The sequence below is a fragment of the Falco biarmicus genome, chromosome 5, assembly GCF_023638135.1.
Source record: "Falco biarmicus isolate bFalBia1 chromosome 5, bFalBia1.pri, whole genome shotgun sequence".
In the NCBI taxonomy this organism is placed as follows: domain Eukaryota; kingdom Metazoa; phylum Chordata; class Aves; order Falconiformes; family Falconidae; genus Falco; species Falco biarmicus.
The window spans coordinates 38,373,439-38,398,913 of NC_079292.1; the positions used below are offsets into that span (position 1 = coordinate 38,373,439).

The 25,475-nt window shown below is 36.4% G+C and overlaps 1 protein-coding gene and 1 long non-coding RNA gene across 4 annotated transcripts in view; both read right to left on the bottom strand.

Moving 5' to 3' along the window:
- Positions 1-582: 582 nt before the first annotated feature.
- MON2 (MON2 homolog, regulator of endosome-to-Golgi trafficking) overlaps positions 583-25,475 on the bottom strand; it is a 73,906-nt gene continuing 49,013 nt past the window's right edge. The window contains exons 26-35 of one of the 3 annotated variants that reach the window (XM_056339956.1): positions 23,924-24,552; positions 18,893-19,036; positions 18,321-18,338; positions 17,949-18,077; positions 15,859-16,049; positions 7,419-7,479; positions 6,032-6,155; positions 5,003-5,210; positions 4,095-4,177; positions 583-2,245 (exon numbers count right to left, since the gene is read on the bottom strand). In XM_056339956.1, the coding sequence (XP_056195931.1) occupies positions 2,082-2,245; positions 4,095-4,177; positions 5,003-5,210; positions 6,032-6,155; positions 7,419-7,479; positions 15,859-16,049; positions 17,949-18,077; positions 18,321-18,338; positions 18,893-19,036; positions 23,924-24,552 (1,751 nt within the window). In that variant the 3' untranslated portion in view covers positions 583-2,081. Of the gene's footprint in view, positions 2,246-4,094; positions 4,178-5,002; positions 5,211-6,031; positions 6,156-7,418; positions 14,734-15,858; positions 16,050-17,948; positions 18,078-18,320; positions 18,339-18,892; positions 19,037-23,923; positions 24,553-25,475 lie in introns of those variants that run through there. The other 2 variants (XM_056339957.1, XR_008822027.1) reach the window with 2 other exon arrangements.
- Positions 22,300-23,917, bottom strand: LOC130149848 (uncharacterized). Its single transcript, XR_008822031.1, has 2 exons — positions 22,538-23,917; positions 22,300-22,464 (listed from the first exon to the last, which is right to left on the bottom strand). It is a non-coding gene; the product is annotated as an uncharacterized LOC130149848 (long non-coding RNA).

Genomic DNA, 25,475 nt, shown 5'->3' on the forward strand with positions numbered 1-25,475 from the left:
AGATATATTGTAAACCAAATTAATACCCTTCTTTCCTGCCTTCCACTTTGTTTCTTTAATGACCTCATAGACCTTGACTTATCTTCCACTAATTAGGAGAACAGTTGCCAGGTTTTCACCTTCGGAGTACAGATAACGGTGTTATCTGTATGTGGGACCCAGTTTTGCAGTATACTGGAAGTGTTCCTCCAAATAAGCTGTTTTGACATAAATTCTAGTAACGAGAAGCATTTGTGTCCTTAATGTAAACGGTGTGTTCTCTAAAAACTACCCATGATTGTCGATTAAGTTCTACGGGACTTTGGTCACAGAGAAATGTGCAAAGCCTTGAAGCCTCTTTAACATTTACTGTATTTTGGAACAGAAAGCTTTTAAAAAGGACCATAAACTGAAGCCGTATGGGGGCACGCCATTCAAATCCATGCTTGTGTAAACATTATTCACACAGGGTATTTCTAACCCTGACCACTTCATCACACCTCCAACTTGAAGCTCCTACAACTTCTACATCTATGCACATGTACCATTCAATGTCAATGTCCCTTTAGCCAGGAAAGTGTAAAGCAAACAGATATAATACCATTTCTTACACATGATAATCTCTTTTAATATCTACAAAAGACTTTAAGGAACAAAAACCTAAAGGTAAGCTCCGAAATTCTGAAATCCATAGAAAGGCACCTGTCTTTTTTTTTTTTTTTTTTTTACATTTGGCCTTTGTGCTTTCACACCACAGGTTAAAAATATGTGAATACAGGTAAAACATTATTGAAATCGTAATTATTAAGAGTTCAAGTGCTAAGTCACAAACTTTAAAAACAATAGTATTAAAAGTGTTTTGCTTTGATTGTGTATTATGTGAAAGTAAAATAAATTCACATGTACTTAATGACAAATTTTACTGCACTTCTAAAGAACTATCTTCAAAAATACACTTTGCATGGTTTCAAATCAGACAGTTTATAATTAAAAGATTAGAACAATTTGTTTGGGTTGAAAAGACATTACAAAACAAAGCACTTAAGATTATTGACCAAAATATTACAGCCAAGTATTTCAGAAATTTGATATCATCTTTCTTGGGTCATGATCCAAAGACTGTGATACTTGCCTATAAGGTCAAAAAAGGCTAACAGCCCTCAAATATGTGTTTTTTTTAAAGCAAGGCTGCAACTACAAAAATGGGTAAGAGTCAAGTAGAACAAACATCTTGAAACAAATTAATATGAAGTGAGGTATGGTAGTGTTGAAGTGCTACAGTGGATTTCTGCATATTCAAACTTACTTCAGGTCAACTACTTTGAAGTTTGAGATCAGTAGACTGCTGACTGCTTGCTGCCATCTTTTGTCGTATGACCCTATGTTAGATGTCCAATAGCCGCAGAGAAGATACATTCAATTAAGCACAAACTAACAACGTGGTCAGATATGAATGAGCATATCTGGCAATTTAGAAGGCAAACTGTAAGTAAAAATGCAAGCATACAACTTATTCATAATAAATACATTTCCAAGCATTTAACATTATCAATATTTTAAAAAGAATTTAAATAATAAATGCAACTATTTTATACAGAACTGTACCATTTATTATACACACAAGTATATCAGTTCCCTTTGTTTACAAAGGCTGGTTACAGATATATGGAATGTTACAGTACCATCTTGCATAAAATTTTAGTACAATTCGTACTTCAAAAAAAGGGTGCAAAACACCAGCCTAATAAATTTGACTGAATTGAAATATTTTTAATTACATCATTAACACATACACAACAAGCTGTACATAAGCCCACTTTTCAATCACCACTTCAAGATACTGTAGCAAGTACATTAGATTATAAATGATTCCAACTATTCAGTTAAATTTATTAAAGGTTTGCACTGCTACTCGCTCTGGAACCTTTGAGATACAGCCTGTACTCATGAATTACTGAGCTCTTGTTAGTACAGTTAAAAGGCAGTCAGCACTGGTTGCCAAAGTACTAGTCACAAGAGATTTCCTCAGAGAAACTTCACCTGGGAACAAACATTTCTGGATACTTCTTTTCCTTCGAGAATACAAAAGAAGTTTTATGGGGTCAAGACTCTCCGTTCTGTACCTTGGATGCTGGTGGATGCATGAAGTCCTTAAAGGGAACCAGTGCCTCTTTCAGAGCTGAGCACACTTCTGAGGATGAGCAGGTGATACATTCTACTAAAGTCGGGTACAAGGCAATAACTTGTGCCCACGTGTTAGCATCAACTGCAATGAAAAAAAACCCCAGACTGAATCACTTACTACTGTCTAAATTCTTACAGCATACTTTTTTTTTTAATACCTGTATAAACAAGAGCACATTCAGGTGCCTAAACATAGGTACCTAGTGCTACACAGACACTATGACACTGTACTCTCTCAGATATGGGGCTCTCAGATATGACGATGTATTTTTGCAGGAGAGCCACACTTTTTTACAGCAGCAGCTGGAAGCCAGATGGTACACCCATGAAATGGTGCTACACACCTGTGTTTCTACATATAAGTCATTCACTATGTTTTCTGGATGAAGAACTGACAAACTGAAGATAATTCTCTCATTAAATCTGTAATGCACATACATTTTCTGCCTGCTTTTCTCAGCTATTGACAGAAAGTTGTATTGGACACATTTCACTTTTGGAAACTTGTCAGCAATGGGGCCTTCTATTAATTTCAAGTCAGTCCAGATTAAAAGAGCTAAGAAAGCAGAGGGAGAAACACTGGACCAAGACACAAAAATATCCATGGTAAAGTTTGTTAGTCCAACAAGTAAAATTAAAGATTGTATCATGAATCTTATTTATTATGCCACTTCCTTATCTCTGTTTTGGCTCTGTTTCAAAAGAGAACAAACTCCTGATTTCAGAAAACATTAATAACCTTCTTAAATAAAATTATTAAGAGCTAGAAGAAGTGGGAATAAAGTGATTCTCTAATTTTTCCAGTGGCTCTCTTCATAAGAAAGTATGCAGGAGGTCTGACAATCAGTACTGTATGAGGCCCAGGTGAAGAATTTCTCTCATGGCAGGAAGAGGGATTTGGGGAACAGTCCAGCTGAGTTGGCTACTCTAGCCCTCCAAGAGAAAGGCCCACCGAAGTTGCACTTCAGTTGTCTTCAATGTTTGCCAAAGTGCTTTATGTATCCTGGCATAGTTCTGTCCTCAGCCTTTTGCCATCAGCCTTGGAAACCACATTATCATAAATCCAGCTGCTCAGTGATGCTGCAAGTGAGGCACTGCCTCTCCAGCAAACCCACTTGCCTGTGTTTTTCTGGAAAGGCTGGTTTGTTTGTTTCAGGATTGGGAAGATTCTTCTGTTCCTCATAATATCAAAAGCAGGGAGGCAGAGGGAAGTGTTGTATATGCAATTCTGTCAGAGTTTCAGAATCAAATACAGCTGGTTTAAACAAGACTCCTAAGTCTTCTGGTGGGAAATCTCTATGCATATAGCAGGGGCAGCTTACAGGAGGAACAGGATGCACAACTATAAATTTATTAATTTTATTTATATATATATATATATATATATATATAATTCAGCCCTTTAAATATACCTGTCAGCCATTTACTTGGGGATCAATAAGCTAAGACAGCTTTTTCAATACGGAGGACAGGTGGTACTAGAGCAGAAGGACAGGGAAAGCAAGACTGCAAGTTTAAGTACACAGCAGCCTGCCCATGTGTTTAACTTGTACACCCCTTTAATTGCACTGCAGGGTCTAGCAAAACTACATATACTTAAGAATCCTACTAACATTTTATGGAATGGTTTTTGTTTGTTTTTAGAAGATACTAAGCTCGCTCTAATAAAAGACACCATCAATTGAAGCCCCCTATTTTATCAAGCCTATCTTAGGATCTTACACTTCTAGGTCTACTGGAAAAACTCTGTGGTTTTTTTTTTTTTGTCTACCTGCCACCTACATATACACGGAATTACCCAATACTGAATTTTACAAATTACACTTTTTTTTCAAATTTATGTGAAAATTACTATATGAAAGAATAAAGATGTATTTGTAGAAGATACAATGTTATCTTGTTTAGAACTATGTTGTTTAACAATAACTTACCATTTTCAGGTTGAGTTTTTTTAAGTGAATCTATGAGAGTACTGACAGCTTTTAAAACAAATATGATTTCTGTTACTTGTTGCCTAGAAAGGAAAAAGCACAAACAGTCAACTACTCATTTTTGGTTCAAGAATATAAGCTTTTCTATGAAACTTACACAACACTAAAAAACATAGGTAATTGAAACAGCTGCAATGAAGCCTACCAAAAAAAAAAAGGATATTTAGAGATTAAGGTTATAATTAGTCTTTAATGTTCCCACCAGCATTGCTGCTGTCTCAGCTAGGATAGCTTTAAATGTCACACTGGAAACACTTAACGGCACACACATCTCAGTCTGAAAATACTCATGTACATGATTAACTGTAACATGAAAATAATCAGTTCCATCATTCATGATCAAAACCTTCAAAAGTTAACTGAAATTTAAATAAGCTCCCATTTTAAAGAATTTCCTGGTACTTCAGTCAGTTTTTCTGTTTCAAGAACAAGTACTTGAGTCATGATTCACAACATTGCTGTTTGGATATTTTCTCTTATTTTTGAGGTCACTCCACCTCTCAATTTAGAAACTATATATAGCTCTATTGGGAATAAAGAGAAATCAGATTTCAGAATTATTATGTTGTAGGTATCAGAACCATTGTTTCAATAACTGAAACTATTAGTTTCTAAATCATATTCCTACTGTCTGTGTAACCGCACCAAATGTGACCCATTATTATTCAAAGCCTTTTCAACAAAAAATTGGTATAAACATTTTCTTTGAAATGTCTTCTCCAGAAATATTTCCCTGTCTTTAGATTTCACCCCCACACACTATTTTTTTAAGGATTGAGTGATATTTTGAATGAAACCTTCTCAGAGTACTGGTAATATCTTTCATTTCCTAAAGACAATGTACGTACCGTGGAAGAGGACATTTGCCACTCAATCTCTCATCTTCTATGTAGCGATGCAATACATCCTGTGACCTTTTCAAGAGCACAGAAAGTGCCATTCTAGAGATGTAGCCTTCCTGAGGAGTTGTGACTTTATTACTGAATGAAAACTGGAGCAGTGTTTCAAAACACACCTTAGAAAATTCCTCTCTCATTCGAATATCTATTTCAGCTTCTGTCAAAGTAAAATGTCACATTTAATTGTGCAGTGTGCATGCCAATATACTAAATGTTGCATTTCAATCACGTTATTATATTTTGCAAAAAGGTTATCACTCTTGTAGTATTAAAAAACATCACTAGTGATAAGAACAATTATTAAGAATACATTTGAAGAAAAAGTGACTGTGCAACAATCACAACAGTTCTAAAAAGACAGAATACGCAACACATTCAGTAACATGTCACCTACTTGACATTGCTTTAATAAAAAAATTATGAAATCAATTAAAAAAACCCAGCAACCCCAGTTCTACACCATAAGTACTAATAACTTGGTACTGTATAATCCAAATACTTTTCTCTGTCATGGCTTATGTCCATTTTTTTCATCTTTCCCAAAAAACTATAAATGCTTTCCTCTTAACAGCAGAGAAGGCATCTGGTTAGCTACACCATGTAGTTATGCTAAGGTCATTTAATTTTTAAGAACATGGTATTATGTCTGTCTTACAATTTTCTGAAATTATTGTTAGAAATATTTCAGCTGGCACAATGCAAAACAAACTACGTAAAAAGTATAAAGTAACAAAACTACGCTATTATATATGATACTGACTAAGAAGTAAGGAAATAATTTTAAAAAAAAAATCACAAGGAATGCTCAGCAACTTCCATGAAATAAAATATAATCTATAAAAACAAGCTGGATAGCAAACAGTCTATACTGAATACATGCCATGGAACTTCAAGTCTTTATCAGAACAAGTACTCAACATTTTCACTACTTTCTAGTAGATTTAAACACTGCTATCTTTTGTCATTCAGGTACCATACCTGTGAAGGAGGATGACTGAGAATGTATTGAGCCTTTATTAAGCATCGTCATTATTTGACCAACAAATTCCTTAGGAATAAAATTAGCATATGGCAGTATCTCTGTGCTGATAAGCTGCACCACCTAAAATAAATTGAATATATTTATATTGGTGTTCTGGATATTAAAGTAGTAATTCTAGCACGAAGAAGACAGAAACATTAAACGAAGAGACATATCTAATGAAACTTCACAAAATATTCCAATGCTAACTTTTACAATTTGCAGATATGTCCAAGAATTGCCATCTTGCATGTAACGTTAAACTTTAAATAATAACAAGTTTTTCCCTCCACTTTTGTCGGAGTCTGAAGCAGTTACCAGTCATATTTCACTGACATTTGAAGTATATTCTTCAAATGGAATTTATGGTTTTGAAAAGAGAAGATCCAATATTAGGAGTCTTTCTCTACTTCCACTCAATTCCATATCCTCCCTATGACATTAACAAATATATCATATGCTTACAATGAGACATCTGCAAAGCAGAACAAGCGAGTTAATTATCTAAACGAGCTTAAGGCAAAGAACATTAACTGAAATGCTTTCTATCCTTGGGTTTGATGCTCCTGCTTAGGAACAAAGTGGGTTTAGATCTCCATAAATTAAGGCATTAGACCTCAAGAGTACTGCTCACTGCAGGCAGAACCACTCCCACTTTTCATCCAGAAATCTCTGTATGCCAGCTGCCACTCTGGAGAGATGACAGGTGATCAAACCCACAGATACTGCCATATCTTCTCTGCAAGCCCTTCTACTTTGTACCCTTAATCCCTGGGCTGCCACACCTCGCTGTGCTGGAGTGAAAGGGGACAAGCCCCTCTTCATGCCAAGTACCATGTTCTCTTTAATTTTCTTCGGTGTTATCCAACCGAACATGCCCTCTTTTACAATTACAGCTGTCTCTGTACTGCACAAACAAGACATTTCTTCATTTATGCACAAGCTTTTCAGTAGTGAGAACACATCTGGAGGGCAACAATGTCACTGTTGGCTGAATACCCCGCCTCAACATGGAAAGCACTCACTTCATGTTTAACTGTCAGCTTCCTCCATGTATACAATTACCTGTGTAATTGCTTGGCAATAACATACTAAATAAGAAACATTGTGGTTTCGCCACTTTACGCTGTTTTGAACTTCAGAGTTTTTGGCATGCCCCTTCCTACTTTCTGCATAACTCTGAAGCAGCCAAATTCTGAGCCTATGCTTTTCAAAGAGGGAAATGGTATCACAGGAAAAATAATGAATGGGTAACTTCTCAAAAAATTATTTCAGAACCAAATGCAATCTGTGAATGTCACCATCTCGTTACGTTTGACAATATATTTGTTACAGTCTCCTTACCTCAACATCAATACTCTCATTCTTCTGAAATTCTTGAATTGAAAGATTATCAGGAGGTGTACTAAAAATAAACATGCTATGTTATACTTTTAAATTCACAACGTTTAAGGAGATAAGTCTGGGGAAATGCATTACATTTAAAGTTAATACATGCATCAAGTTGGTACTGTTATATGGCAATGTTATGAATATCTTATGAATAATGATGATAAAAATGATTCAAAAGATACAAGTAGTAAAACACTAAAACTGAAGAGTTACAACTGACGGACCAGATTAAGGACTTGCACCACCAACACCATTTTTCATATGCATCTCAAAGCAAACTCTCATATGTGCAAAAGTCACTGTATCTGTTAAGATGAGTCTGTGAAGGTATGATCAGGGGATCAGTTTTTTACATTGTACTTTTTCTCTCACTACGCAAGATAAAGAGACTTTTGAGTACATCTAAAAAATTACATTTTCTTCTGCATTAATGAAACACACTTTTCATTAATGGGACATTATTTTTCCTTGATAACTGAAATTATATATTTGTTCTCATTCTTAACAAATTTTATGAAGAGACAAACTCATTTTACAAACAATAATTTTGAAGAAATTCAGAACTTTCTGCAGTTCTTCCATTGTATATAAAAATTACTTACAGATGAAATGTCCAGAAATTATTCAACCATGACAATTACCCAATACTTTACAACATCCTACCTTACCTGCTTGTAAATTTGGAAATCTTGTACCATTTAATTGCAAATTTTATGCCAGCCATCTGTCATGCAGTCTTCTGTGGCGAAATTTTATCTCATTTATTACATCCTTCCCTGTACACACTGGACTACCCATTCAGCAAATTCAAATTCCTTTCCTTTGCTGGATTATGCTTCTGCTGAGTTATTGGGTGAAGTTCCTCAGCAGGACAGAAAAAGGCCTCCTACTCAAGACAGCAATCAACTACTTCAGCTGATGTACTGACATCAGTGTTTTAGTCTGTATCAGACATGGGCTTTTCAAATTAAACTTTTAGACATCCCCGTTTATAAACCTTGGTTCACATCTGACCTTAGAGTGCATAGAACTGGATTCATTTTTGATGAAACTAAATTTAAAAATGTATTCTAAACTCTCGCACATGCTTGCATGACAGGAAGCCAGACTAGAGCTACTCTGAAATAAAATATCTCAAGTGAGCACTCTGTGGGTGATGGATCCTTATCATGAACTGTTTTGCTTTACAGATCTGCTCCTACTGCACTTTGCAGGCTGGGAAATCAAAGGTACTTCACAAAATAGATAAACTCCAAAATACTTTGTTTATAATCCCATAATCACAGATCGCTTGCTAAAATCTACACAGATTCAACATACAGTTAGTGAAATTACTAGAAGAAAAACAGACTATAAGCCAATGACAACCCGTGGTATAAGAGCTTTCTGAGTTACGTAAATTGGGAGGCTGAAGGATTGTATCATGAAAGTATTATGTGGTCACCCTGCACTCTTCCTTAGGCATCCCACTAATCCAACAGAAGCAGCAAATAGGCCTACATATGTGTCTGTTCTGACCAAGTTACACTGCCCTCGTTTTTCTGACATAGACCAGAAGTCAGAATCCTCACGCCTATGTCTCTCTGAAATATAAAGACAGTTGCAAAACCCACTGGAATGTGGGTTCAGTTTCTCCACAGTGTGTCATGTGCACTGATGGTAAGAAGTTAGTGCATGCAGCTAATGGAATAACCAGTAGCATTAACAACAACAATTAGAGTCAAGGCACTATAAAAGGTCAATTTAATTTCGTATCTCAAATTCTCTCCTTCTTCCATAATTCTACATTTTGCCTTTTTAAAAGAATTATACAACATCTTCAAGCTGTGGAACAGTTTGGAAATTTCACCATTTCAAAAGAACAGTTAGAAATATTGGAATTAAGATTGTCTGTGGTACTTCAACTTGCTGCTACTGTGTATGCTTGTGTGTCACGATGCATCTTACATTAGATGATGCTCCCCTCCCCGGCCCTGAGAAATCACCTGATTAAGTATACAAGATAGTCACTACTGAGAAGGAAGGAAAATGCTAGGGTCAATCTGCCACAACATTCCCTGCCTAATTTATGGCAGAATAAGCAGATGCAAGGAAAACAGCGCTCTGGACTGAACAAAGAACGAAGCTGTTCTGTAAGCAGAGGAATTGGTGCGGTACTGTAGTGTCAAGCAGACTGGCATCCTTTGGCGTATTTCCTAACTCCGTCCCCAGCCCCCAGCTTTTCCTCCACCTCATATCCCTCCCCAGGAAAAAAAAGACATGTGGTGCGTACTTCAGAGCAAAGCACGTGCTCACTGGCAAGGCAGCTGCCAAATATGCAATTGTGGACCTGTGCCAGCCTTGTCCTCACAAGGGTACTTGTCTGGGCCTGTCTTCTCCATCCCATTGCCAACTATAATGAAAGGTTTAAGAACTTTGGAGGCTTCTAAATCTTATTCAAATCTGGTTAGTTTAGCTAACAGGTTTTTGGTGGCTTTTTTTCCCAGTGTTCCTCTATGTTGCTGACCAGGTAAGATTTTTCCAAAATAGGCTTCTTTCCCCGATCTTCTGGCTGCTTAGCATGAGACACCTAAAGTTCAGTCTGCACACCTATAGCTAATTTTCAGTTTTGACAATTATGACAGTAGGTGCCAATGTTTATGTTTGAAAAATAAATGTACCTTCCTTTCTCAAAGGGACTTTATGTAGGTAACTTCACCATTGTCTGTGAAACACTCATGTGTAACATACATGACTAGGAAAAAAACAAAAGAAACAATATGAAATACTGTGGTTATTGGTGGTTTGTGTGTTAGGCAGTCAGAAAGGTTGGAGGTACACATTGAAAACAAAGAATAAATTAAATATTAAGTAGCTGTTCAGTCAGTACCTTTTGTAACACGAAGAAGCTACCTATGCAAAACCTTTAAATAAACTATTATGATGCATACAAATGCAAGTCATGTAGAAATACATGGGAAGCTTTGATTCTGACAGTTCCTAATTTACAACTGACTGACTGTGAGCTGAGATTTACTTTAAAGAGATGTTAAGACCTTTCTGTCCAGTCATCCACATCTGATCTGCCATATATACTACAGATTACGCTACATACTTGTTCACGTAGCACATTATTCCCAGGTAAATAGTTTTTTCTAAGGTGTCTGTACGAAACATCTACCTAGGGGCCAAAAGCTTTGCTGGTCTGATGCAATACTGCCAAACCACACCCGAAGGGTCAAGAGCCAGGGAAGATAAGAGGCAGCGCGATATAAACTGTTGCTGGCTTTCCTAGGTACAGAGATTCCAGCCGCTGCCCACCATCCAAGGAGGGTGCTGGAGCCGTAACAACAAAGAGCTAACAGCCTCCCAGAGTCCTGCTGTGCACAGCAGCACTCTGCTCTGAAGCATCTTTTTGGAGGCTATTGATTTAATTCCCTCATGTAAGCACAGACTTCTGCTCTAGTAAATTATATATACACACACGTTTGTTGAATTTTATTTTATATAATGGCTTGACATGCTTCCATGAAAGCCTCTGGGAAAGAAGCATGATATGAAATAATAAACAGACCAGCCCCTTACTAAAAGACAATTTTATCTAAATTAAGTTACATTAAATGTATTAATTTTTAAATGTCGTTCTGATTTATCATAAAAATCAAGATTATTGAGCCTCCTCAGCTGTAGCTTGCTTTTTAAAGAAAAACAACAAAAACAACCCTGAAACTTAGTGCTTGGAAGCCATTAATCCTCTATGACAGCAACATTTTCCTTCTTCCTGTACCTGGGCTCTTTTGGCTATATTTGAAATTTCTTGATGTACAAAGTGGCACCGACCATTTCTGCTGTGATCTGTACTTTTTAAACATGAGTTGACTATCTCCTCACATTCAGCCCCATAGCTGGCTTGAAATCCTGTTCCCGTCCAAAAGGCAGAGGCAAGACCACACAGAGGAGGTTCACTATTTTAAACACAGAGATTCACAGTGCTTTAGTTTAAGGGTTCTAACCACAGTGACCGCTTGCGTAACGAATGCCACCTCAGTTTCACCGGTGGAAGCAATTTCTAGAACAACAGCGATTAGAAGAACTATGAGTCAGACTAGAAAAATGTTTAAAATATTGATTAAAAATTAAGAACATCAGTGAAATAGATTTTTATCTTTCTACTCTATCCTCAGCCAGGTAGAGACTTGGAGAATGTGCATACAAAACCAAGACAATATGCACTGGGATATTTTAATGAACAACGGTAAAGGGAAAAACTAGCCAAATCTGTTATGCAGTGTTGCTCGGTGGACTGACTTCAATCAGACATTAGCAAGTTTTACAGAGATGCAGGCGTTTCATTTTTAGAACCATCCCAGCAGTGCTAAGTCAGCTTTCAAGAATAAAGGTCTGAAAAGCGAGTACAAAAGGAAGATATTTACCTAGCTTTGCATGAAGCCTGGGAAGATAATAGCATGGAACATGTAGAACATTAAATAGTGGAAAGTGTGGAGTATGAAAAAGCATACAAGAGTGGAGGAAGAAAAGGAAGTTTCTTTGTGCCAAAATATTTCAGTTTCCTTGAAGCAGAGAGCTGAGGAAAAATTACAGAACGCTGGCATAAAGTCAATTTTCAGCTCTAACTGTATTCAGATTTAACTGGATATATCTAACTATTCCTGTCATAAGGGGTGATACGTTGGATAATGGTAAAAATCTAGATAATGCAGTAATGCTTTTATTCTGTCTCACAGAGAGCCTCTTGGGGTGTCTCTGAATTGTATTTTCCAAATTCTTTGCGCGCCAGAACCTTTTCAATCCGTGCTGGTCTTCAGCAGTGCAGCCAGATTAGTACACTTCTGCACATGACTTAATAAACCCCCTGTCCTGCGTGGCATATTTGCAAGTTGGAAAGCCACCAGGGGTGACTGACTCACAGTTGCAGTAAACTGCAGTTATGGTCAGCAGGGTCACGAAAACCAAGTAAAGTGTACAAGTCACTAATCTAAGAGCACAGAGTGCTCTCATCTTCTCATCTGTAGCTTGGTCAATTGATTTTGGTGATACAGACAAAAAAACCAAGTACTACCAAAAGTTTTAAAAAACACAAGTCGTTGTTAATATAAAAAAATCAAGGAACACACCAGAAAACAGTTCTTACATCACATGGCCTAAAATAAAGGACCAACATGGACAGTTGGAAAGTGCATTCCCATTGCCTTCACCTATAATCTGAAGGCTGACATGCACCTCAACTCAGCAATAAATTTTAGCTATTATTTTCAAAACAGTGAATAGACTCTCCCAAATTATTCTGGAATAAGACACCACTATGATTAACATATATTTTTCTTTGTTACAGTTCTAATAGAAAAGACAATACAGTAAATTTGAAAATTCTGAATTCAATTTACTTAGAAATGGAACAACTACAAATGTAAGAGACTGACTATACTGCAATTACAATCCACTAAAACACACAATTTAATTTCAGCACAAAAGGGACAGGTTGCCCTATTTGCCATGGCTAGTTTCACAGCATCTTGCACAGAAGTGCAGGAGGACTTAACTGAAGGAAATCAGAAGAAAATTACCTCAGTGTGGGGAACTTCCACAGCTATCTCTAGAGCCCTCCTTGCATCACAGAGAGAGAGGCACACTTCAGGAGCATTGTGGGGAGGAGGAGGAGGAAGAGGATGAAGAAAAGGAGAAATGACTGCTATTACTGGCATGAGGCAGATGTACTCCCCTCTCAGCTTTAACTTTTTTTAGGACCACAAGGCTCAGGCTGATGGAGGGTTATCTGTCCTAAAGCTACAGGGTCAGGGCTCTAACTGTAAGTAGGAGAACCATGCACTTGGGAAGACAAACTGCTATTTAGAAAAAGATGGACACTAAAGGGGCAAAAAACCTCCCCCACACCCCAAACCAGACATTCAATAGCCATATAAACACACAACTACATCAGCAAAAATCACCTACTCATAACAAGCCCGGAAAACAGTAATGATAATGGCCATTAATTATAATCACAGGCCAGATTATCCTGCTACAGCCATAGGTTCTATAAACCTCTGGCCTATTTTTAATATTTTAAATTCTTTTGAACCTTAAAGTTTCTACATAAGAGAACAGAAAAGTTTCATATAACTTCTCTGAGAACATTTTTAATTTTGATGAAAATGCTGATCCCTAAAACACATTTTTGTACGTAAAATCATAGAATACACTCTGGTCTCTAAAGCTGAGAAAACATTTAAGCGAAGATAGACAAGTTGTAGGGCATCATAAATATTCACAGAAGTACTATTTTTCCTTTACCTCCAGAGAATATTCACCCATGTATGACAGCTGGCAAAAGCTATTAGAATTAATGCCAACAGTGATTGTTTCTAGCAGGCAACACGTTAAGATGGAATTTCTATGGTTGGAATAACTTTCAAGAAAAGTATAAATCACTTGCTGTAAATTAAGAAAAACAGACAACATATTTGGCCAAAAAGGTCATGCAGATAAAGGTGGATTATCTTGAATTACATTGAAGATCTGTGATAATTTTACTTCCCTGGATTTATGAATGATTAATATTCAAAAACTGTAGCAGTGCCAGTCTGAATCAGCTAAAAACATGCAAAATGACTATGTTTCATCTGCTTTGCAGATATGTAGGAATAATTCATTTACAGCAAATAGTAGTTCATATTCCCAAAATAACTTCTAAATGAACATAAAATCTTCTACAACAACCTCAAAAACCGTCATTTTAATTTTGTATTCCCAACAGTTATATTGATTATAGGGTGTTAATTAATCTGGACTGCCTGTCTCAGAATGGAAGCAGGACTACTAACTGTAGCTGAAAAATAAAGCCAAACCAGATATTGGAAAGATTATTTTAAATTCAAGAAACAGTGAAGCATGAGAACAAAAACTTGCATGATTAAAGTGTCTTTTATGTAGTCTCGATGAGCTCTTTTATCTTAAGGTACTCCTACTATTCAATAATATTTCTACGAAGTAAATGGAAAAACAAAAGAAAAGTTTTTAATTAAATTGTCATGTAACCCTATTGATGACATTCCAAAACCATTCATTATTACAAATATTTTCACTAATGGATTTGTCTCTAAAATTAAGTTTTATTAGTACTTATTTTTATCTGTTTGGGGCAAGCTGCTATTTATTCATCATTAGTAAATACAGCTGTGCTTGGTTGCTAATTTTTGTGTGTTTGCAAACTATGCACACACAAATACAGAACATATTAACATTAGAAAACAGTCGGGTTCTTCTGTACCTATTAAAAAGAAAGATTAATTTGTTACTGAAATCAACATACACACAGAAAATCAGAGAATTAAATTTTTCATATTCCACATTGTCCTTTAATCGGAGACACTATCAGATATACTTGAACAACTCCTAAATGATGTTTACCCATAGATGTTCACAGAAGATGGAAATTCCATACTGCTCCTAAGCATCTTCTAGAATATCTAACCTTCCTCACAGTAAAAGGTTTCCTTAATGTCTAATCCAGACTATATTGTTGTACTGAAATGCATTTTTACCCATTCTCAAGGGACAATAAAAATTCTTCTCTAGAGCAATCTTTTAGAATATTCTGAAGACATATCATGTCTTCCTAATGATATATTCTTTTGGTTAAACAAACTAATAGATCAGATTGTTTAAGTCTCTGATTGTTATTGTTTTCCACTTCTGGACTTCTCAACCTGCACACACCTACAGCATTCCATTCCTGAGAGATTATGGATGTACTTAAACATCTGCCTGTCTGCCTAGTTACAAACCTGACTATTTAGCTACACTTTTCACAAAGTATTGTAAGTAAAGTGTGGTTAATTATTAAGGTGCAGTCAATTTACCTGTGTAGAAACAAATGCAAGAAAACTACGGGCTTCTAAGTGAATAGCAATGCAAGAAGTAATTTTCCAAAATCCATAGTAAGTTGACTACTTCAGGATGGAACTCAAGAAAAATAAATATAGTTAATGGTGTTCACCTTAACTCAAAAAAAATTAAAAAAAAAAATCATTGTTGCAACTCTGTTCAAAGTGAAAAAAGGAACAAATTGAGTATGTATCAGTAACTCTTTATCAAATCAATAGTAAATATCCTTGGGAGTCCATACAGAATTCCTTGGCCTCGTCAAAATAGCTATGTCTTGTATTCAAAGGTCAGTTGAGCTCTTTCATGCTCTGACTTTTCAGCTTTTAAATAAAGTTTTTTCTACTTTTCTACACTTTTTGAAGTAGACAGACTGGTTACATTTTTCATTCATTCATTAAAATATTTTTTAGATATCAAATATCTCTACAGATAAGGCTATTTTTACAGAACTCTACCGACACATTTACAAATACTAAAATAAATAAATAAATAAATAAACTGTGTTTACCTTTTGGTGAATAAAAAGTCTTCAAAAGTATTTGCCAGCTCTGGCCACATACTGTCAAATTTTCCAGAAGATGCATGCTGCCTCGCAACAGGTAGTCCGATAGAGAGAACTTTGAGAAGAGAGGAAACAGCTAGCTTCCATGTGCTTTCAGAAGGACAGGAATATTTCAGACTAAGAGGTATTCTTAGTGTCTGCAAAAAGAAAGTTAAAATTTATAGTTGCTCAGACAAATCTAAGAATATGACAGGTTTCTGCAGAAGCTCTTGGCAGACACTGTCACAGATGATAGTACACATCCCTCCCTCCTTTTCTGCTGGTATACGAGATGTTCTTTTAAAAATGTAATTATAAAGATGATTTATATCCCAGCTGTCTAAAGCACAGGTCTGTTGCCAAGTACATGGTTAGAAGTCAGAGTTGATCCATTACCAATTAGACTGTGAAATTACATACTAATTTTCTTTTTCTGTATTGCCATCCACCATTTCTGCTAAACCTGATAAATGGGCTTTCCTAACATCTAACAGACTGTAGCCAGTTCATTATCATAAGTGTATTCTGGAAAGTTTAGTCCCGTTCCTAGAAAGCTATCCCAAGTGCTTACACGGTATAGGAAAAAAAGCCTCATTAAACTTTTCCTAATATGCAAAAGTTGAACTGTATACATAACCACTGCAAGACACCTGGTTGTTGCTGACCGTTAAACCACATGGAAGTTTAAAAGCAAAAAGAGTTAGTGAAATTCTAAGATAAAGGCTGCAATACAACTCAAATGTATAGCAGATGAAAACAGCAAATTTTAAGCCTTTTAGATATTGAAGCTGTCTTTCTATCTATCAAAGAAAGTAATTAATGAGTTTAAAAACATTAAGCATTTGTGCTATTTACACTGTACGTATTCATTTTAGAATTGTTAGTCAAACTAACTGAACCCGATATCAAGTTTGGAAAACCAATTATTTAATTTACATTTCAAATACACAGTGACTGAATTCAGGTATTACACATATGCTCCCAATGCTTTTAGTGAGGTCTTTCATTTGAGGAAAGCAAAGGGAGGAAAGATTCACTCTTGCTATCAAGTGTGAACCAACTGTAATTAACTCTCTATTGTCCAAAATTATTATGAGAGCTAAGATCTAACCCTAGAGATAAACAGAATCTTTTCTGCTGCTGCTGTTGTTCATAGGGGTCAAATCTAATTCCACTATCAACATGGGTTTTGGAGACATGAAAAATAATTTTTTAAAATTTTCATCTACTGCAAAGAATCCCATTATTATCAACTGTGAACATTAAAGAATAGTAGTGTTTATATCAATTTAACCTATCCCATTAAAACAGAAGTGAAAAACAACTGCATTAACTTTGAAATACAAATATTTAATTCATAACAGATTCCAAATAATACCACGTAACTATTTTAAAGCACATTCGGGTTTCTAAATCTTTATACAGGAACAACCTGATGTCAGCCAAGTCATTACAAATAAACCTAGGTCGCATACATCTCTTCTTTTCCCCCAGACATTTACTACTACTACTACTATTTACGAAAAATTTTGCTAAAATGGAAACAAGGTCAAAAAAGAAGTTGAGTTTGGTAATTTCTCCTTAAAGGCACATTCGTGCATCTGTAACATTTCATAGCTACATCAATGACACACAAAAGTAATTAAAAAATCAAAAGCAATAGCTAGAGCGCACGTCCACAAAGCATATATGTCACTCTACAGAAACTGGTCTCTACTTCAACGCCATGTTTACCAAGAGGCCTGCTTATCAGATTCAGGTGCATAATACTTTAAAAGATTAATACTTTGTGGTCTAACACATTTGTTAATTTCTATCTTAACAGTGAAATACTGATGCTGACATTATCCAGCTAAAGAACAATACATATAGGCTAATCAATACTTTTGCAGCTTGAAAAGAAATTACTACCTTCTGCGTGTCTTCATAAAATTTCCATTTGTTTACTAAAGCTTTAGGCTTCCCAGAAAGTGTTTATCAATACTAGCTCAAAATAAAACTCATGACTTTCAATATGAGCTCATTAAATTCAGCGCGTATGCAGAAAAAACTTTTACCTTAATAATGTTCTGAAGAACCTTCTCCGTTACCACAGCTTTATGGCAAGCTGTCTTTTGGTATAAGTCCACAACAACTTCCAATGATCTCTCAGCAAACGGTACATAATTCAATGCTACCCATTCCGCCTAGGAAAAGAAATCAGTAAATTACTGAACTATATGTGAAAACATATGTTTTGCATTGAACTTTCTGTTTAATGCATGCAAGGTTTGCTAAGAATATGGTCCAAGCAACAAAACTGCAAATACAGTGTAGTCTGACTATGGAAATGTACTCTACACTGAAGTAAAGTACATTTAAGTAGGAGAAATGTTGCAGTCTAGGCAAGACAACTACATTAGGACAATCTGTAAGGAAATTTAACTCACCGGTGCAAATAGTTGTATCTAGTGTGATTCCATTGTGTTGCAGGACAAACAGAATAAGAAGAATTAATACATACATAATAGTTACCTCTTTGATTACACTGAATCAGATGCTCATGCTTAGTGAACAGCAGAGTACACAGATCAAAAGAATTACTGAACATGTCCCATTTCTCTACAGCACGTGCAATTAAAAAACTTGCAGCTTGAGGGAATTTTCTCCATTCAAAATTATTATGTCTTTCTACTAAATTTGGTATCACGTGTAGGACAAGTTATTTTAGATTAATTCACTGGAAAAATTCAGACACATTCACTATGTCTGGTGTCCAGGCATGACCCTTCCTACACAGAGGAATACAATCTATAAAAGCAAAGTAGAATCCAAAGGGAGCAAACAAAGATAACAAAAGCATGTTTCAAAAAAACAACTAATAAATTAACATATTATACTGTACAACATGCACAGCAAAGTTTTTCCAGATGGAATAAATGCATCTTGCAAAACGACCTATATCTGAAACTGAATTCAGTTCACCAGCCAAGTGAAACAAGCAAGATTTCTAATTAATTACCTGATTATACTTTGCATTCGCAACATGCTTTGTTTCCAACTGTCCATACTGTGGAGGCTTGCAGGAAAATTCTACAAAGGCCAACAGCTGGTCAAAGATTGCAGGATACATTATCTGCATACTTTCTGAGCCCACACATATAGCCTATACCAAAAGAAAATACAAAAGCTTAATATGTATTTTGAACTTTTGTATTCAAAAATCTGCATCAGTACAAGGAGCTCCTAAAGAAAAATTCCCATATAAGACTATGCAAGAGTCTGTACAGCAAGAGCTGTATAAAAGACAGTGTATAGTTCTAACAGTTTAAGGAACGTAAGTTTTGTTATTCTATTAAAGTAAGTAGCCAGATACCTGGGCATATATAGCTTAGTAAATACAGCTATCTCATTTTGTCCAATGAAAGATATCTCTTCTTCACAAATTCTGATTTGACATGACAGCAAAGCATAAGGCCTACGTAAGTCCTGTCTGTTGGTCTCAGCCACATCTTCTTTAAGTTCTACTTCAAAGAACATTTAAATCTCAGAAGTAATTCATACAAGGTTTTCATAAGCAGATAAAATTGTGTCTTACAGAAAGGAACATAAATAAAATGAGGATGATATGGTTTTAGTATAGCTGAAACTCATAATCTTGCTTTAAAATGGAAAACATTTCACGAAGGGTGATATACTTAAAAGATGTCAATGAAATACCACGTTGTCGTAATCTAATGATTTCCTGTTGCAATACAAATCCCAAGGCAATCTTGGGGCTTTTATTTTCAAAGCCAAACACAACGATTCTATGAAGTTACTCCTAATTATTTTCTGTCATTTTAAATGTCTTGCCTTTCTTCTCAAAGTCTCTCCTCTCAAAGCTTCAAGAAACAGTCTATTTATTGCTCCACAAAAAGACCTTGTGCTTGTACTGTCATTTTCCTCTGGGGAGGAATTACCCCCCCTCTTCATTAACCACAGATCACGCATGACAAGTTGTGGCTGAACTCACTCAAGGTGCCAGCTGCTCCAAAGCTGTTTGAGTGCAGCCTCCATGCTGGGGCTGTGTCATGAGCTGTGGCAGTAGACGGGCTAGCAAATATTCTGAGTCCCCAGCCATGAGAGGGAGCAAGCCAACAGGGGTTACAGGCACTGTCATCACTAGATGACCCTAAGACCTAGGTGCAACCTTCAGGCAATCTACAACTCACAGTAGAGCGCTCCGTGACCCACAATGGCCTTTCGCTTTTCCTCAGCTTTCTGCAATTCAAAACTCTTCTCTAATGCTCAAAAAGCTTAATCAACATTATGAATATAGCGCAGCACTCCTTCTAAAAAGCCATACTTCTTTTCTGGAAAAGATGCTTAGATCCTAGATATTCACCTGTGTGGCAGAAGACTAAAGGTTTAATTGCTGATCTAAAAGTCACATGTGTCACTAAGGATGTTGAAAGTATCTTTAAGACATGCTTATAAAACAAAGTACCATTTACTGCATGAAGTGCACTTATTTACATACTTAAGAGACATGTATAAATCAAAAAGTAATGGTTGGACAACAGTAAAACACAGCCAAAACCTAAAATAAAATACTCTGCAGTCAACTGTTTGTTGTAAAAATTGATACGGTACTTTAGGTTCAGAAATTTATGCTTTAAAGGATTCTAGTACTAACCTTCAAACTTTTTAAATAGTTCAGATTTATCTAACAACTCCCAGTGCAACTACTGTCAGACTACTGGGTTTTTTTACAGTTTTCTGTAGCTAATTCTCTACCATCTTTGTCGGTATGTGTAAATACAGCCTTGAGTCTACCACACTCATCGCTCAAGAGGTTTGCATCCATACTGCCTACAGAGGCAGAATTCAAATGTGTCTGACACCCAAGCATGTATCTGCGTTCCTCTGTTTGATGAGCCAGCTGGCTCACTGCAGGGTTGACCTGGAGTTAACGTAGGGAGGGACTGAGAATAATCAAGAGAATTTGCACTTGTGTACAAACTTTAGCTGAGGCTACAGTGATGAAGCAGGCAGCTACACTACAGCCGTGAAAGTCCAGAAGACAAGGTCTGATGAGAAATAAAATTAAGAACAAAACAAGGAGTGTAAAATGGGCTCAACACATGGAAGTCTGAAAGGAGAATCAAAGTTCCCTTCCAGTGCTATATTCCCGAGTTGCAATCTTTTACTAGTGCAATCACATCATAAAATCTCTTTATTAAACCAGTCAGAGGCTCAGTCTTAAAAATGTTGGGGTTTTTTCATGCTATTCCAACTACAAGTTGTTCCAGAACTTCTTAGAAAATCAGAACTGACCCAAATCTTCCCGTATCAGCAAAGAACAAAACTCAATCTGATCCCACATGCAAATATTTTAGAAATACTTTGTTTCAGAGAAAATGGAAAATATTTACATACTCTTCCTTTAACCATTCCACTAGCTCCTGTGAGTACTCCTGAGAATATTAATTCATTTCAACTGAGGAAGAAGATACTGTGGCCTCCAGCAAAACCACGTGATGGACAGCCTTTGCTCCACACCAGCACTGCCTGCCTGCCTTGTTATGTGAATTGTATCGCGTTATATATCCAAGAAGAGCGATCATATGACTTCACAGAACTTAGTGATATCCAAATACACTTAAACTTATTTTTTGATTGACTTCAGTGCTGGCTTGTTAGTAACACAACTATAGATAGGGTGGGAGCTACTGTATAAACTGAGGTACCTTCCTATGTAAATCCATGTCGTGGTTTAACCCCAGCTTAATCTGTATTTGCAGAGGCTTGTAACTGCCATACTAACTATTTATATTGGGACAGGGGAATAGAGATATCTCTATTTTTCATGGGGAGTTATTGCTTTTGTTATTGTTTAGCTGAAGTTTACTTAAACCGGTTTAACATCTTGACAAGATCAAGAGTATAAAAAACATGCAGGTTTTCCTCCTTTTAAAAACTCTGGTAACCCCTTCTTTGAAAAGCACTAATACTGTCCTGGTTTTGGCTGAGATAAGAGTTAATTTTCTTAACTGGTACAGTGCTGTGTTTGGATTTAGTATGAGAATAATGTTTTAGTTGTTGTTAAGTAGTGCTTACCCTAGATCAAGGACTTATCTGTTTCCCATGTCTGCCAGTGAGCAGGTGCACAAGAAGCCGAGATAAAGCAAAGTCAGGACAGCTGACCCAAACTAGCCAAAGGGATATTCCATACCATAGAACGTCATGCTCAGTATAGAAACTGGGCAGAACTGGCCAGGGGCTGCTGATTGCTGCTCGGGGACTGGCTGAGTGTCAGTCAGCTGGTGGCGAGTAACTGCATTGTATATCACTTTGGTTTTTTCCTCCTTGGGTTTCATTCCCCTCTCCCTCTGCTTTTTATTACGATTACTATTGTTTGCTTGATTTTGTGCTTTTTGGTGTGTGTTTTTTTTTTCTTTTTTACTTTATTTCAATTATTAAACTATTCTTATCTCAGCTGATGGGTTTTACCTTTTACTGATTCTCCTCCCCTTCCTATTGCAAGGTGGGAGGAGTGAGTGAGCAGCTGCATGGTACTTACTTGTCAGCTGGGGTTAAACTATGACAGTTCTTTTTGGCACCCAACACGGGGCTAGAATCCCAACCCTGGAGGTATGAAGGTATTGTGAGGAAAACCAATCACAAATGGGGGTTCTTCCAGGAAACCTGCAGGACAAATGCCTGCAGCCTTTGGGAACTAAGAACACCTGGATAAGGAGACCAGCAAAGAAACAGAAGAATCTTAGAGATGAATACATGGAGTAAGTGGGGAGAACAGGACTAGGGCAGGGCTGACCTGCTGTAAAGGGAAGGGTACAAAAGGGTCAAGCCTGACTGGAAAAGGATGAAAATGTAGTGGATACAATTGGTGTTAAAACTTCGCTATTTATATTCCCACACACAAAACTGAGATTTAATACCAACTTCTAACCTTACACATCTGTTCTCAAAATAGATTAATGAATATTCGTTAAACCCATAAAGAAATGACTGCAAGGTAATGAATCTGCCTTGCTTCTAGGGTTTAAGTAAGTATGAGAGAAGTCAATCCACATGAAGCAAAAAGAAAACAAGATACTGAATTGCTGCTCATTTTGTAGGCACCACGTGTTCCGTGAACGAAATGGGGCAGGATCCTTTTGGGGGCAGTTGGCGGGCAGGGGCGTGACCACACAGCTAAGCGAAGTAGGCATAAAATGAAAGCCCAAAGGAATAAAGTCAGATCACATGGATAGCTTTCACTCTAGCATTTCCTGAGTAGGCTTTTTGGGGCAAATTTGTAGCTTCGGGGTTTTTAAAGCAGCACAATATAAATGCATGATCCCAATCATTATCAGCTTTGTTTCTTTTGAATAAACAAGTTTTCTGAATGAACACTGTATTTTGCAAGGAGATATTTTACAACTCCAGAAAGAAGCAATTTTTTTTTTTTTAACTATGCAGAAAAAGGGCACCCTAATCTGTTGTTTATAGATTCACTTCCAGGAAAGGTGCTATTTGAGGGTAAGTTCTATAGTAGGAACTTCTTAAGGAAAATGCTGCACTTCTGCTTAAACAACTGGTTAACAAGAGGCAAGAAGGCAGGCGGTCTGCCATAGACGTTTTATATATTACATTTTGTATGAACTCGAAGTTCTCATGATCACTGTTCTTGACTTTGTTTATGGCAGTACCTGGGCAACGTAAGGAATACTGTTTGTGGGACTGTTCCCCCAACTCTATGTACAGACCTTCGTACAGTACAATAATTTAATATTAGACAGACAAGTAAATGGCTACAAACACAGCACAACACTGAGGGTATTTCTGCAATCAAGCAAAAGTGGATTTCATAAAGATTACACCATTCTTTTCAATGATGAGCACCTGGGCTGCACCAGGAATGGAGATCTGATTGTTCCAATAACACTGTGCAATTACAAATAATATAAAAATTCATGTTTGAGTCACCACACTATAGTTCTGAGAAGACAAATTGAGACACGGTGTAGTTTATCTTTTCACCACGCATTTGAAGTCACATTATTACCTTTTGTAAAACATCTAAAGCTGTAAGCACTGCTTCCTGTAAACTTGTCAAAACTGCCTCAGTGTAAGATGGAAGGATGAAAGGGGAAGCATCAGAACTGATTGGAACCGAAACAGCACCGTGCAAAATGACACCCAGCTTCTGCAGATCATCCATGCTGAAACCAGTTTTGATGTGCTGGTAAAGAGCTGGGAATATCTGAATTAAAGCTGTAAGAAAAGGCTGGCTGGGAATGAAAGTCAATTTATCACAAGTAATTGGAGGCCTTGTACTTTCTGAACCAATCCTATACCAGCTGTTCCAGGCTGCCCACCAAAGATTCAAATCTTCAATCTCATCTGTTATTACAGGTGGTTCAGAACCATTGTATCTTCCTATTCTTTCTCCTATGGAATCAGTTCTCATGAATGATCTGCCAATACTAGTGGCAGTTGTTGTCCCTACCACCACAGGTACAGAAACGTTGATAGCCGGTGGTGTATCAGGTTTCTCTGAGTCTCGGACAGGAGAAACAATTTGTAAGATCTCCTGGAAGCTTTTCAGAGCAGCCAAGGAAACTTCGTTATTTTTGCTGAGTGCTGCTGATTGGATGTGATCAAGAAGAACATCCCAGGCTTGGGAAAAGTCTCCTATTTAAAAAAAGAAAGAGCAAAAAAATTAACTTAGAACTGTCCTCCTATTCCCCTTCCCATCCACCCTGTCTCTAGAAGGCTTTTCATGTACTTGTTACTCTAATACAGAAAAATGTCATGAGGTTAGGTGATGGCTTGGATGAATTTCAGAATATTATCAGTTCAACTGTAACCAGAAAGAATGAACATGAAATATGAGGAAAGAAATAATATATCTAAATTCATGTCAAATTTGCTAGCAAAAAAATCACATACCACATCCCATATCAGAAAAAAATGTTTTCTTTATTCAGGATAGTGAAACAGATTTGTTCTTATACATACCAGATGCCTGCTGAATTCAAAAAGTGTGAAGTACACACAAAGAATTAAGGGTCAAATCTATAGTCATGCAATAGAGTTATAAAGAATTTATTTTAAAATGCTCTGATAATTGTACTGTGGAGAAAGATTTTTGGAGTTTGAGTTTTTCATTAAATTTAGCCTTAACCTTCAATTTTCTATGTTACTAATTACAGGGTTTGAATAATTAAAACAGCCCTGTAATGTTTTAGTTTTTTATTCAATTTTAACTCAGGTCTAATATAATTTAAAATCTACTACATTTCAGCAATACCCTTGATAGTTATTCATGTATTGATATCTGTATCAAAAACAACCAAAATGAAATAAAACACAACTTATTTCTAGTTCATATATGTATTAATTGCATACTATGGGATAGTGAAAGTATATTGATGTAGTGGGGAATTTTCTTTGCAACCTATACATTCCCTGCTTCTTTTTCCCTTTCTCCTTAAAGAAATTAAACACTAGGTCATTTACCAAGCTACTGTAAAATAATACTGCATACAACTGAACAATATAAATGTTCAGTACTTCACTGAATGAAGTGAGATCTCTTCATATTGTAAGAACAC